Below are 14185 nucleotides of genomic sequence, written 5' to 3'. Positions count from 1 at the left end.
GCTCGCGCTTCGCGCTCGCATTATGTGATCAGTGACATACATATCCTTTTAATGACACTGTCCTTAAAATGTCTCTATTAGGTCAGCATACCTAGCAACTGAGCGCGCGAAGCGCGCTCACTAGGTGACTCAAATTTTTTGCTGGTGCCCCCCTAATGCCGTGACCCACGGTACGCCACTGCCCGGGATAGTTTATTGCGGGTCCGAGAATTCACACTGAAGGCAACACCGCTACAGTCTCGGGACAGTCCTGGGACTGTATGGTGTTGAGGCCAGTGTGAAGATAGTCGGAACGAGGTAGAGTGGTAGGAAATGATTACATAACATAAAAGACAATGGTCTTAACCTGGTCCACAAAATGCAGCGGCGGGACCATACGTAGAATCACACCTCTCCTTCAGACGGTACGCTCTGCACTCAGTGATATCGTGCTCCTCACCAGTACAATGTAACTTGTCAATGAAGATTGCTGTACCACTTTGTGTTGGGAATACCATACTGCCATTCTCCATTATCATGAAAGCTCTGTCATATCCAAGAGAACGGCAGACAATGTCCCCATTATGGAAATTAAATCCTTTACCGCACACTTTCCGCCAGTCATCTTTAAGGAAGATCTCGACTAGTCCGTGATGAGATCCGTTTCCCCCTTCCAGCCTGACCCTTACTTCAGGCGTCTCACCTTCATAATAATATTACGAGAATGATGATGATTATGGTTAAAAAATCACAATAGTGATACTATCATTACTCACGATAATAAATGTAAAAGCACTATGATGATAGTTATATTGAAAAATACAAATGAATATATCTAAAACAAATCACATGAATCGTAAAACAGTGTGCAAACTTTAGCACCGGTCTGGTCTCACCTCGTTTCTATTTTATTGTGTTTGTGTCATTGTGTGCGTGTATGTCTGGGGCAATTCCACAATATGATCAACCTTTTTGTACGTCCGACCCCCATTTTTCTTAAGTTTTACTTAACTTCATAAACTAACCAAGTCATGGTCATTACAGGCTGTCATAAGAACCAGAAATCAGAGACAGAAAATGTCATGAAGGTCCCACATAATAGGGGGTCGGACGTACATATTTTATGAAATTGCCAATTGTTGCTGACTTAGTCTTTTTTCTGTTGTGTTTCACTTAGTCTTAGCCAGTAGCGTCCGGACTGCCCACACATTCACCGAAACTACGAATAGTAAAATCTAAAAATAGTAAAGTCTCGAGCGAAATAATAACAACAAGAAATGGTGATATACCGCATATTTTTTCACTAATTTAATTTTTGAGAAATTCCATTATTTTTTCATCTTGTTTGAAACCAATGAGTAAGCTATTTTGGTGTAACTTAGCACCAGATTATTCTAGGCATTAGAATAATTTGATGAATGAAAAAAAAACTCACTTGATACACATGTCACACCTGCGCCCTCTCCAGCACTATCTTTACAGTACCCTTCTTCATATCTATAAGATGTGCATGACGCAAGATTGGTTTCCGAGCCTGCGCAGTCTACCTGATCAAACTGCACGAGTGTCGTATCATTGGAGAACGTATCGTCGTAGTAGATGACAAAAGCATGGTCATAGCCTAGGTGCCGGCATACGACGTCAGCGGACTCGTATTTCCATAGGTTATTAGCGCAGATCTTGCCCCAGACTCTGGCATGAAATACCTCGACAAGTCCTTCGTGTTCGCCACTACCGCCAGACAGACGAACCTGTAGAGTCTCATCTGAACTCATACAAGAAAAATAGTTTTTAAATAAGACGGTGACACGTTGACACGAGTACTCGGCGGCCCTTTTAACCGACTTTAGGATTAATAATTAAAGGGATACGCCAGGCTGAGAATAGTAAACTAAAGTAAGATCAGACAAAGAAATACTGAAAATTTCATCAATATCGGATGAGGAATGACATTTTAATATTTTCCATTATTTCAGTGCATTAGTTCTACGCATGTCTTCATGAATATTCATAGAGCAAGCTATAACGGAACCGAATCAGCTTCGAATCCATCCGAGTACACGCATTTGGGTGGTTCCGGGAGTACTCTGTTCTCCCTCCGAGAAAGCGAGTTAACTCAGGAAGGTTTTGGGAATATTCGAACCCACCGAAACCATCTGAATTAAGTCGAATTTGGCTAGAATCGGTCCGAATTATTCGGGAGAATTCGGCTTGGTGTAACCCTGTCTTCATTCTTATTTTAGCATACGAAAATATATGTATTAAAGGGGAATCCAGCCTTGGCCATAAAATGTTGTGTTGGGAAGGAAAAAATAAATTAAACAGAATGGTGAAAGTTTGAAAGAAATTGGACAAGCAATAAAAAAGTTATAGCTGCTTTAAAATTGAGATCACTAATAGTATGTAGATTTCAAATTGGCAACTAGGTAAGTAAATTATGACAAGGGGCAAGGACAACTTTCCCATAGGCCATGTACTTTATTATCAGGGATTTGTGGTTTTCTCCTAAGTACCCATTCCCCTGGGGCAGTAATCTAAATATAACCCAGTTAGTATATTGCTTTATGTCCTCATGAACGAAAAATATAATTTGAAATAAAACTTTTGGGGAAAATGACATTTTAGCCATAATATGTATTGGAGTACATGGAAGAGTAGTCCTTGCCTTACATCACTATGACATCCCATATGCGGCCAATTTGAAGTCTCCATGGGTATAGTGATTACCAATATTTACAACTTTGAAAAATTCATAACTTTCTTGTTGTTTGTCCAATATTGTTTAAACTTTCACATTGTCCACCAAGAAAAAAAAATGAGAAAGACAACAGATAATCATTGCTGCAATTGTTTATGCTGCATGAGAGACCTATCCTACGCACATTTATGGAAATATGAGACAATTATGGTTTAATGGAAGAACATGAGCTTTTGTTTCCCTTATCACTTCAGCCCATTTGTCCATAATGACTTTTTGAATACGGGCTAAATTTGCATATATGCCGAGCTGCCCTTTCGTCAGAAAAATAAGGGGTTCCCAATCAAGAAACTTGGAGCATTATTCCGCATGTTCGTTAGTCCAAATAGAATTAGCTTGTGCTGTACTCGCTGATCCAACAATGAAATAAGGTTTGCTATTCCGAAGGTTCAAAAGTTCTAAAATGAAATAAGGTTCGTTAGTACGATAACAAATGAACAATAAGTAACCTGCTGCATTTCTAGACCTTATTTTGTTTTCGGATTACCCTATCTTAGAAATGAATAGCTTAATTCTAAAAGAACTAAATCAACTTTTGATCAAAATAGATTTTTATCGATATATATCTACATCTTAGACAAGGCTATCAAATGCATGATATAGCATTGCAAATATTTTATGGAAGATTGAGAAAAAATTATCACAAATTTACTCCAAAAAAGAGCTTAGGAATTTTTTAATTTTACCACATTACCTAATATTGAGCATTTACTGTTATATGCTACACTGTAAAAGAAACTGTGATTCTACAGGGGAACAAAAGAAGATTTTGCAGAAAGCAATAACAGAATCATTCTGTAAATTCATAAAACAGGAATTTTTCTGCAATTCAACAGAACAGGTCTGTTTAAAAAGGGGAAAAGGGTAATTTATTTAAGGAAATTTGTAAGAATCCATACACCAAATACCAATTTCCTGTAAGACTACGCAATCTGGTAAGATTGCAGGTGTTCTCGAGACTCTGCTGCAGGAACTTCTTTTATTCTAAGGATACATTTTCTAACAGTGTGTGGCTACAAGTCTACTTCATCAGTCCAAATTTTGACACAAATAAGAGTTTTTCCATTTCAATACGTTTAGATTTAGTTCCTTTTTGGAACAAAAAACATAAGGACTTCACCGTATTTATAAGAAAGAGAGAAAAAATGTTTCAATAGTGAATGGATAAACATCAGAAAAGATGTAAAATTTAATTTGCTAGAAAGTTTTATGCGTTTCATGCTGACTTCCCACTGTTAAACATGTAAACGTGCGTGAACAAAATAGACATTCGAATAAGGTTTCATTCCTAACGGAGATAAATCCATGGATACTATGATTGTAACGATTTCTTAATAATTCAAATTAATTGCTAGATTACAAAACGTTCTGATTAAATTAATTTCAAAGCACTATCAAGATATACATGTAAAAAGACAGTAAGGGGTATTACTGAAAAAGCGCAATCTGCTCGTAGCGCCATTTGGAATTAAAATATTCTTTCATTTTTTTGAAATTCGGAATAAGAAGCCTGTGGGTTAATTAAGCCAGGGTTAACACCAAAACCGATTACTCCCGAATAAGTTCGGAACGATTCTAGCCGAATTCGGCCTAATTTGGATGGTGTCGGTGAATTCGAATGCTCCCGAATCCTTCCTGAATTTTCTCGCATTCGCGGAGGGAGAACAGAATACTTCCGAAACCCCCCGAATACGTGTATTCGGATGGATTCACAGCTGATTCGGTTCCAGTGTGTCTTGTTACAACCAATACTGTCGTAGCAACGCATAATGGCACACCAACGCATATTGTCGTAACTTTTCTAACGCATAACGTCACATGTCGCAACGCGTAATGTCGCAGCAAATTGCTAACGCATAACGTCACATGTCGCAACGCATAATGTAACAATGGTATTTTAGTTCAGGACTAGAGTTACAGATAATATATAAACTTTGATTTCACTCAGTATTTTGTAGTAGAAAATCTCTAGAATGAGGAGCTGTAAAGAACTTGTTCTTTGAACCTACGGTTATCACATGAAATTGCAACCGCACCGTATAAGTCTGCACAACCTCGGGTCTTGTAAAGACGACATTTTGTGTAAGTGGCAGTCCTAGCACTACAGCTCACTGAATCAAAGAAAATATTTGCATTGTTTGTCGCCTCGCCGAATCCACCCTGTTGAAATATTGCAAAAGCACGGTCATATCCAAGGCTAATGCAGAGTGTATTTGCGTTTAATGATTGAAAGTTTCTTCCGCAAACGAGATTCCATGTCCTATTATAAAAATACTCGACGATCCCTTCATGTGGACCAGTGCCATTGGTCAGTCGGAAGTTGACTCCATAATTGTCTGCAAGTAAAGATGAAAAGAGAATAGTAAACAACAGGCCGTGTCACCTACAGTTCATTCTCAGAAGAAAGATGCTTCTGTGTGATCTCCTTGAAACAGAAGATACAGAAACATGTGTTTTTTATGTGGAAGTGTGCAGTGTCCATTCGCCAGCAACAACAGCGCATTTTGGCATCTACTTCGCAGACGCTTTCTGCAACGTTCAGAATCTATTGAAAAAGGGCCGTCAAATCGCAATGGACAGATTAGAGGTCATTGTCGAAAGCTGGTGGACAGGGGCAGCACATCGTCTTAAGCATCGGACCGGACAAAAAATGGCAAATATATCGTTTGTCCAGAGTTCAGGGATCGTTTGTAAAAACTTTTGCCATAGAAAAGACTGGCAATTTTTTGCCAGAGTTTTTTAATATGTAATTTTCAATGGCATAATTTTGTTTGCCCGAGTTTTTTATGGCAACAGATATCATGCAACGGGTCCCAGGACGACACTTTTGTTTTGATTCACCTATTTTCTACATAGGCTGTTTTGTTTAACTGCTTTTGACAAAAGCTGCGTTATAGAAAGCGTCTGCAAAGTTATTGCTCAAATGCCCTAAATGACTTAATGAAATTAAATGTCCACATAAAATGTCATGCCTACCTGCATGCCGTTACTCCAACAATGTAGTAAGACAGTGAATCCCGAAAGAAAATATAGGTCTTTAAAAAGTAATAATAATAATAATAATGTAGTTTTTATAATTCAGACCTGTAATGAATCTCAATTCGCCTTACATAAATAAAATTATACATTACAAATTAGAACAGTGGAAATTATTTAATATTACTCTTAAATAACAACATATAATGACAAAAATATAAGGAAACATCTAATTGAATGCTTCATTGAAGAGAAATAAAAAAATAAAATAACAGGTCCATTTTCGATCAGGCTAGAACGTATATTAAAAAATATCTGCTCGCGCTGATCGCGCTCGCAGTAATTATTTGGTTACATACGCATCTTGTTCAGGATCACAAACAAATTGCTCAAAATGTACAATTTTCATGACAAAATACATGAAATTTCCAATAGTTTTTCAACTCGCGCTTCGCGGTCCCACTATTTAATTTAGTATGTTCTTTTATACGAATAAAGAAGTGACTGTCATGTATATATTTACTTCATATATACATATATATATATGCGTGTGTGTTTTAGGGTGTGTTTGGGTGTGTGTGTGTGTGGGGGGGGATGCGCTTGCATGTGAGTATATAAAAGAACAAGGGAAAACTTAATTGTGTCCCTTCCAACTTAGAGGAGAGATTTCAGCCCATGTCAGCACCCCCACTGAAGAAAAAAATCGTTCCCAGGGCCCCGGTAGTAGTGGGATTTCTTTATAAAATTTACAATTATTAATGCTAGTAATAAAGTAATATTCTCATATTCCCAATATATAGCATTTCTACACACAATGAACGACCGCTTTTTTCCATTCAACTGATACATGTAAGCAGGGGCGGAAATCTCTCCCAAAAGGTAGGGGGGACACAGGGGCGGATCCAGCCTTCGCCAATAGGGGGGGGGGCGGAAATTTGTTTCAGCCATATTTTCCCCGATCGGCAGCTCGAAGATGATTTGTGTTTGTTTCTTTGAAGGGGTAGTCCTCATCAGTCACTTCTAAGCTTTATTCTTATAAATTCATATATAATATCATAATCCTTAATTATATGATGTGAGCGCGAAGCGCGAGCTAATATTTTGGAAATTTTCATGTATTTTTTCTTAAAATTTGAACATTCTTGGCAATGTTTGTTATTCTGAAAAAAATCTGTATGCAACTTAATAATTACTACGAACGCAAAGCGCGAGCAGAAATGAACTGATGGAAAAGATACATGTTAAAGACTGCGTGCAGTTAGCATTTAACAATCAAATAATGCGAGCGCGAGCTGATTTTTTTTGACATTTTCACTTAAAGAATGGAAATTCTAAGCACTTTTTGTAACTCAAGCAGAATAGGTATATAAGAAGACAATTGATGCGAGCGCGAAGCGCGAGCGGAAAATTTCGAGATTTAGTCCTTTAATATTTACTGAACGAGACACTCTATTCATGTTTTGTAAATCATGAAAAGGATGAGTATTAGTCATGCGAGCGCATAGCGCGAGTAGAAAATTTTTATATACGTACCTGTTGAAAAGGTACCTGTTAAGGACTACTTGCACTTAGCCATGAAGGCGTTACATATTTCAACAATCAAAAAATGCGAGCGCGAAGCGTGAGCTGAAAATTTTTGAAAATTTCTAAAGAATGGAAAATTTTAATCATTTTTTTGTAATCGTGAACAGGATAGCTATATAATTCAACAATTGATGCGAGCGCGAAGCGCGAGCAGAAAAAAATCGAGATTTAGACCTAAAAATGGGCCACCCTGTTCATGTTTTGTAAACAGCCATAGGCTGATCGAGTGCTTTTTTTTTACCGTGTTTAAATAAAATAAATCAATCAAAATCAATGTTTTGTAAATCATGAAAAGGATGAGTAATAGGGGGTCTTCCTACATTAAAAATGCGAGCACAAAGCGCGAGCAGAAAAATTTTGATATTGTGATCTGAAACTGGATAATGATTTAGATAGAGAACAAGTTGAGTATTTTAATAAACATGCGCGCGCGTGTTTCATATTTAGACCTAGAATCTAGGCATTCTAAATACATCTTTAATCATGAAAATCATGAAACTTTGATATTCCGATCTGAAAAAAGAGTCAATTACAGCTTTATATTTCAAGCACTTTGTAGGAAAATTGTAAGGTGGATATGGATTGCACTTAAAAAAAAGAGCTAAAATTGTCATTATTATTACTTTGAGTTTTGACATAGGACCGGGACATCCTTACGACATGTCATGAAAATGATGACTATCTTCCTATTCCTCTTGCTAAGCGCGAGATGAAACAAAAGGGACAATTTAATTATTAAATTAATATCATATTTATTAACGCCTAATGAGGGCGCGAAATCTGATAATATTATGGCATAAAAACTGGACATTTCACTTTTGTAATTATGAATAGGATGCATCAGTTAATATATTTTTAACCATTAATTTTGCGCGAGCTAAAATTTTTGATAAACCGTCATGAAAAGGGGATTTTAAGTAGTTTGTTGTATAATAAATATTAAAACATACATAACTCGCCAATCAAAATGCCAGCGTGCAGCGCTAGCTGATACGTCTTGACAATCAGACCTGAAAAGGGATATTTCGAAAACTTTATGGAATACACGAAAATAATAGGTACCTGATAAATCACAATTTGCGAGCGCGCAGCGCAAGCAGCAAATGTTGATAAAATTATTCAGACCATAAAACTGACATTTTTACAGAGCACTTTTAAAAAATCAATTTGTAAATCACACAAAATAATGAAAGTTTGATCTCCGAGGTGAAATATGTTTTGTATATTGAGTTCTACACTTGATATTTGAGCTCCATATTGAACAAGATATGTAAATCCCCTAACAGGCAATGCGAGCTCGCAGCGCGAAGCGCGAGCGAAAATTTTATATAGTGGCACGAAAGATTCTTTTTATTTTCCAAGTTTTCCCCTCATCTTATTTTATGCACTGGTCGTCCTTCTCTTCTTTTTCTCCTCTCTTTTTCCCTCCTTTTTTCCTTTTTCCTTCTTTCTTTCCCTTTTTTTCTTTTTTTGCTCCGCCAATAGGGGGGGGGGGGGGCCTCGCCCCCTGGATCCGCCTATGGGGACAAGGAGCGGGGAAATTTGACAAGCAAAAAAAAGGTTATCATCCCAAAAGTACGGTCATCTCGTCCCAACTCGTCCCAAAATACATGTTTTATTTCGATTTAGAATGATGTATTTCTTACCATCATAAAAGACAAAAAATAGTAGGGGGGACATTTGATATTGTGTCCCCCCTACTATTTTGAGTAGGGGGGACACGTCCCCCCTGTCCCCCCTGGGATTTCCGCCCATGCATGTAAGTCAAGAGTCGCAGGTGGGATATGTAATGTATAGCTGTCCGCGATTGTCGAACACAATTACGATCGGCATCTCTGACATTGCAATCTACGAACGGTTCCATGACATTTACCCCGGCCAAAAAATTCTCCGATAGAAAATCTTCACGTTAAGGCAAATATAAAACCTAACCTCCGAAATTAAAAACCCTTCTCCTTATCTTTACATTATTCTGAACCAAAAAACTCTCTGACAATCCCAACTCTAACCATACTATGCCCTCCGAGATATGAGACAAGAGCAAATGTCGCAGGAGCATATGTCGGGTCACCCAACAGACGCACAGCGTTTTAAAGGGGAAGTTCACCCTGATAAAAAATATATTGTAAAAACAACAGAAAAAAAATATTAAACAGCATTTGTGAAGGTTCGAGGAAAATCCATCAAAGACTAATAAAACCATTAGAAGTTTAAAATTTTGATTTTTGACGTCGTATGGGAGCAGCTTTCCATATATCAGATATCAGTAAAATATTATTTTCTAAAAAACATATATTATAGAATGTTTGTTTATGCTTGGGCGTACCTTTATAATACACCCACTTCTAAAAGATTGTTTTAATCATCATGGACCATTAAAACAATTCTTATTTTGTATTAAAATTCAAATTTCAAAAATTCAAATAACTTTGTTAATCTTCAATGGATTTCCCTCAAACATTTACTAATACATTTTAATCATTTTTTCTTGTATTTTTACAACAAACCTTTAGTCAGGGTAAACGTTGACGAATGCTGAGATGTTTAAAAAAAAACTCAACAACTTCATTATTTTATCGTACTGATTGCACAAACTGATAATAATGCAACAATTCTTCAAATAGTTTTATATGGTATTGATTACGGTTACGGTGATGATTGGAGTATGAAAGTCCCCCCATAGGCACTTTTAACACCTAAAAAAATAGTACATGTAACAGTAATTCTTACACGCATCGCATACGACTCCCAGTTGCCTCCTGTTTGATATACAAAGTGACTTTCTTCTGGATAATGTGCACGATTCAAACTTTTTTGTGGAACAGCTCATCCCACTGTATATCGGTTCTGTAGTCTCGTCCGTCGATTCAAAAACACCACTTTCACGGATGACAATGTCAGCTCGCTTGAATCCGAGTCCTCTGCATATGATATCAACTTGTTTGTAATCCCAACTAGGCTTACCACAGAAAGAATCCAAGTTCCCTCGATATTGGACATAAACGTTACCTTCATTAATGAGAGCCCCTCCTCGAGAGCGGACTGACATCGTGTCACTAGAACCTGCAAATAATTGTGATAGAAGGATTGTGACAGAGTTGTTTGGTCATCTTTAACATCGTTAAAAAAACTAGCCGTAAAAGAGCAAACGAATGTGAATGTGTAAAATTTTAAACCGTACGGTAAATTTTGATGATTAGAATTTGGATGAGTAATAGAGGTTTAAACCCAACGTTGTTATCCCATGGGGTTTACAGGGACAAATTATTATATTTGCGTAATTCTCGAGAACATTCAATTGGGTGAATTCAAAGCCCGATAGCAAAAATTCAGGCTTAAGATCTGCATGCAGTGGCGTAACTACGGGGGGGGGGGGGCATGGGGGGCACGTGCCCCCCCCCCAATCGGCTGGCAAAAAAAAAAAAAAAAAAAAAGGGAGAAAAGGGAAAAAAGAGGGAGAAGAAAGAAACGTAGTGGGAAAGAAGAATTTATTGTACATTATAATGTTATATTATATTATATGTTGTGTTATATTACATAAGAATTATTTTTTTTTCATAACTTTATGAAACATAATGTGCTCAGGGCCTATTTGTTCATTATTCATGGTACTAGCATTGTCTGTTTAACGAGATATACATGTACAATCATGTTGTACCAAAACGTCCTGTTTTCAAGTCAATATGCACCAAATATATATCATCGCACTTCGAGTTATTATTGTTTTATGTAGTGACATATGCTTCTTTTCATGACTACTTAAAGTGATAGCCCCATTTTACGGTCTGTATATAAAAAAAAATCCTTGTTCGTGTTCGCGCTTACGTTCGAAGTAGTGGATTGATGATATTTGTCTGCTCTTCATGAATTCCTGAAATCGGTCCTTAAAATGTATCTTTTTCTAATGTAAATATCAAAAATTTTCAGCTCGCGCTTCGCGCTCGCATCATTTGTTTAGTGAAATACGTATGGTCATAGTAGATTCCTACAAACAAGCCTTAGAATGCCCCTCTTCAGATCTGAATTTCCTATATTTTCAGCTCGCACTTTGCGCTACTGAGATGCGTATGATAATCATGATTACTATGGTGAGATATGTATTCTCTTATTTGATTTCTAAAAAATAATCCTTAAACTGTCTCTGTTTGGGGTCAATAAATACAAAAATTTCAGCTCGCGCTTCGCGCTCGCATTGTTTGTTTAGCGAGACAGATCCGTATTTTTTATTTGTATTTAATAGCTTATTTTGACCCTTTTTAGGTATGAATTTCAAAAATTTTCAGCTCGCGCTTCGCGCTCGCATCATTTGATCAGTGAGATACATTACATATCCGTTTAATGGCACAGTCCTTAAAATGTATCTATATAAGGTCAATAGGCCTATACCTGGTAATTGAGCGCGCTTTGCGCGCTCACTGAGCGACTCAAAATTGTTGCTGGTGCCCCCCCCCAATGCCGTGACCCAAGGTACGCCACTGTCTGCATGGTTTTCATTTTAACTGCGAGACATCTAAATGTTAGAAACGATAACGGCAAAAAAATACCTCGTTTACAGGCGACACTGGCATCGGCGTAACCGTGACTCCTGCATGTACCATTGTCGATTTCAAAAGGGCAAAATGATACGTTCTTTTCGTCCCCTGTACAACCAAGCTTCTTAAAGTGGACGGTTGTTGCTTGCCCTCCGAATATGTCGTCATAGCTGATCACGTTTGCCTTACTGTAACCGAGGGATGTACAAATCACATGCGCACTTTCGTAGTCCCAGTCATCGTTGGCGCAAACGGAACCAAACGCGTTGTCGTACATGACCTCGATACGACCTTCGAATTCACCTGACCCATTGACTAATCGGACAGTGAAAGATTCAGCTGAAAGAAGAAGAAGAAAAAACGAAGACAAGTACTCAAGGGCAATTCCTTAGGATGGGTAAGGTTTTAAAAAAGAAAAGTAATGTGCCTCATACGTTAATTTGTTGATTTAGCACAAATCTAACTAGACCATGTAGACGTTCAAATATCATGAAGGTCTTTCATCATATTTTGTCGGTCTTTCTCCTATTTCCTTGAGATCTCTGGAAAGAACGCAGTGTCCCAAAACATCTGGACAGTTTGGAATGGGTTTCGTGGATGTGATTGTGATATGAGACTTGATAATAATCATGATAATTTTTATCATTTATTATCATTATTATAATTATCATCATATAGTCTTTTGAGATAATCCTTCAACATTAAATACCATAATTTCATCATGCAATTGCCCATCTAATTTTCAGGGTGCTGAAAAAATTAAACGCGTAGTAGTTCTTTATATCCGTGCGTTTTTAGGACCTTACTGAATTGATAATTCAAAACAAAAACATTAATGGAATTACCCATTCTTTTGTATAATTGAGCAGGTCAATTAAAGAATACCGTTTATTTTTTTCATGAAAAACCCGACTATATGAAGATATTGCAAATGGTACTATATAGAATTCAGTGCTTTTGAAGGCTATTTATAACTGTTAATCTTTATTTTAGGGGAACCGTCATCATATTCAAATTTGTTCAAAGCTTTAGAGTAATAAGTATATTACGATTATCTTGTAGAAGAAAAAAAACACGGATGAATTATCGCATCATACATGTCTTTGAAAACAGCTAGACAGTTCAACAAAGCAATCTAGCAATGCCGCATGGGAAGCACATTTTGCATGAGCAATGTTACACCCTTTGAATATAATGATAATAATAATATTATTATTAACGGCATATTTACCCAGGGCAGTCACTTCAGTTCCGAAAACTGTTCTCCTAGCGGGCCCTGCTATTATTATTACCCCGGCTTTAGCACGGCTACCTTGATCAGGCGCTCGAGCATTCAAGGAATATCTTCCTACCGGGTACCCATTCCCCTCACCTGGGTCTAGTGCAGCTGCTGGATAAATTTCTTGACGATGATATCAGCATATGCATCCTGTATTCATCAGCTGCACACAAATATATCTTTGACATCATCATCATGATTACAGCCCTTATAATAAAGATCATACATTAACAATCACCATCGTTGGTGATCATCATCATCCCTAACCACTGTTTCCACCACCTTTGACTATTTCCTGTGGGGGCGTCGTGGTCCTGTGGTTATGACTCTCGTCTTCCAATGTGAGAGACGTGGGTTCGAATCCCAGCCATGGCATGTTTTCCTTCAGCAAGAAATTTACCCACATTGTGCTGCACTCAACCCAGGTGAGGTGATTGTGTACCCGGTAGGGGAAAAATATCCTTGAATGCTTCAGCGCCTATATCATGAATATGGCATCACAGTTAAAGTCGGGGTTATAATAGCAGTGCTTTGTATCCTCAGGCAACAAAAAAGCGCTTTATAAATCCAGCTGTTATTATTATTATTAGAGATCAGAATGTAAAAGAAATACCTGATTCTATGATTGATGCAGGAACAAGTATCAGGGAAATTAGCAATACCAGTGGAGTGCCCGTCATCCTTGGCTGTCTATTACTCGTTTTGTTTTGCAGCTGGGTACTCTTCTCCCTACAAAAATCCCGCCAAGTGTGCTTTGTACTCCAGCTCGTGTAAACTCTGTTGTGAAATTGTTTCAAATCTGTCCTGTCAGTTGGGTTTAGAGCTTCGCAGAGAACAAAGAGACTACCCTTGAACAACGGACTTCATATTCATGGTCATTTACTTTCTCTCACTCGGTTCCATATGGATCGTGGCGCCCTGTATCATAACAAGTTCGCGAATAATTAGAGAGAACGATTCTCATTGGTTGAATTCTGAGAAGTGTTTGAAGCATAATGCTCATCATATACGACAACGATTTTCACTGGCTATTGCCATTTTGGGATTGAATGGTAAACGTTCGTGCTAGCGTTTGGG

At 37.5% G+C, this 14185-nt stretch overlaps 1 protein-coding gene across 1 annotated transcript; it reads right to left on the bottom strand.

The window, feature by feature from the left end:
• Positions 1–341: 341 nt before the first annotated feature.
• Positions 342–13484, bottom strand: LOC135155961 (neurotrypsin-like). Its single transcript, XM_064106587.1, has 5 exons — positions 13376–13484; positions 11842–12168; positions 10133–10360; positions 1415–1744; positions 342–682 (listed from the first exon to the last, which is right to left on the bottom strand). Exons 1-5 carry the CDS (start codon positions 13482–13484, stop codon positions 342–344), a joined length of 1335 nt encoding a protein of 444 aa, XP_063962657.1.
• Between the last annotated feature and the right edge of the window lie 701 nt (positions 13485–14185).

The sequence above is a fragment of the Lytechinus pictus genome, chromosome 11 (genome assembly GCF_037042905.1).
Source record: "Lytechinus pictus isolate F3 Inbred chromosome 11, Lp3.0, whole genome shotgun sequence".
Taxonomy (NCBI): domain Eukaryota; kingdom Metazoa; phylum Echinodermata; class Echinoidea; order Temnopleuroida; family Toxopneustidae; genus Lytechinus; species Lytechinus pictus.
Note: the sequence above shows the minus strand (reverse complement) of the source record. Positions and strands in the feature narration are given on the sequence as shown.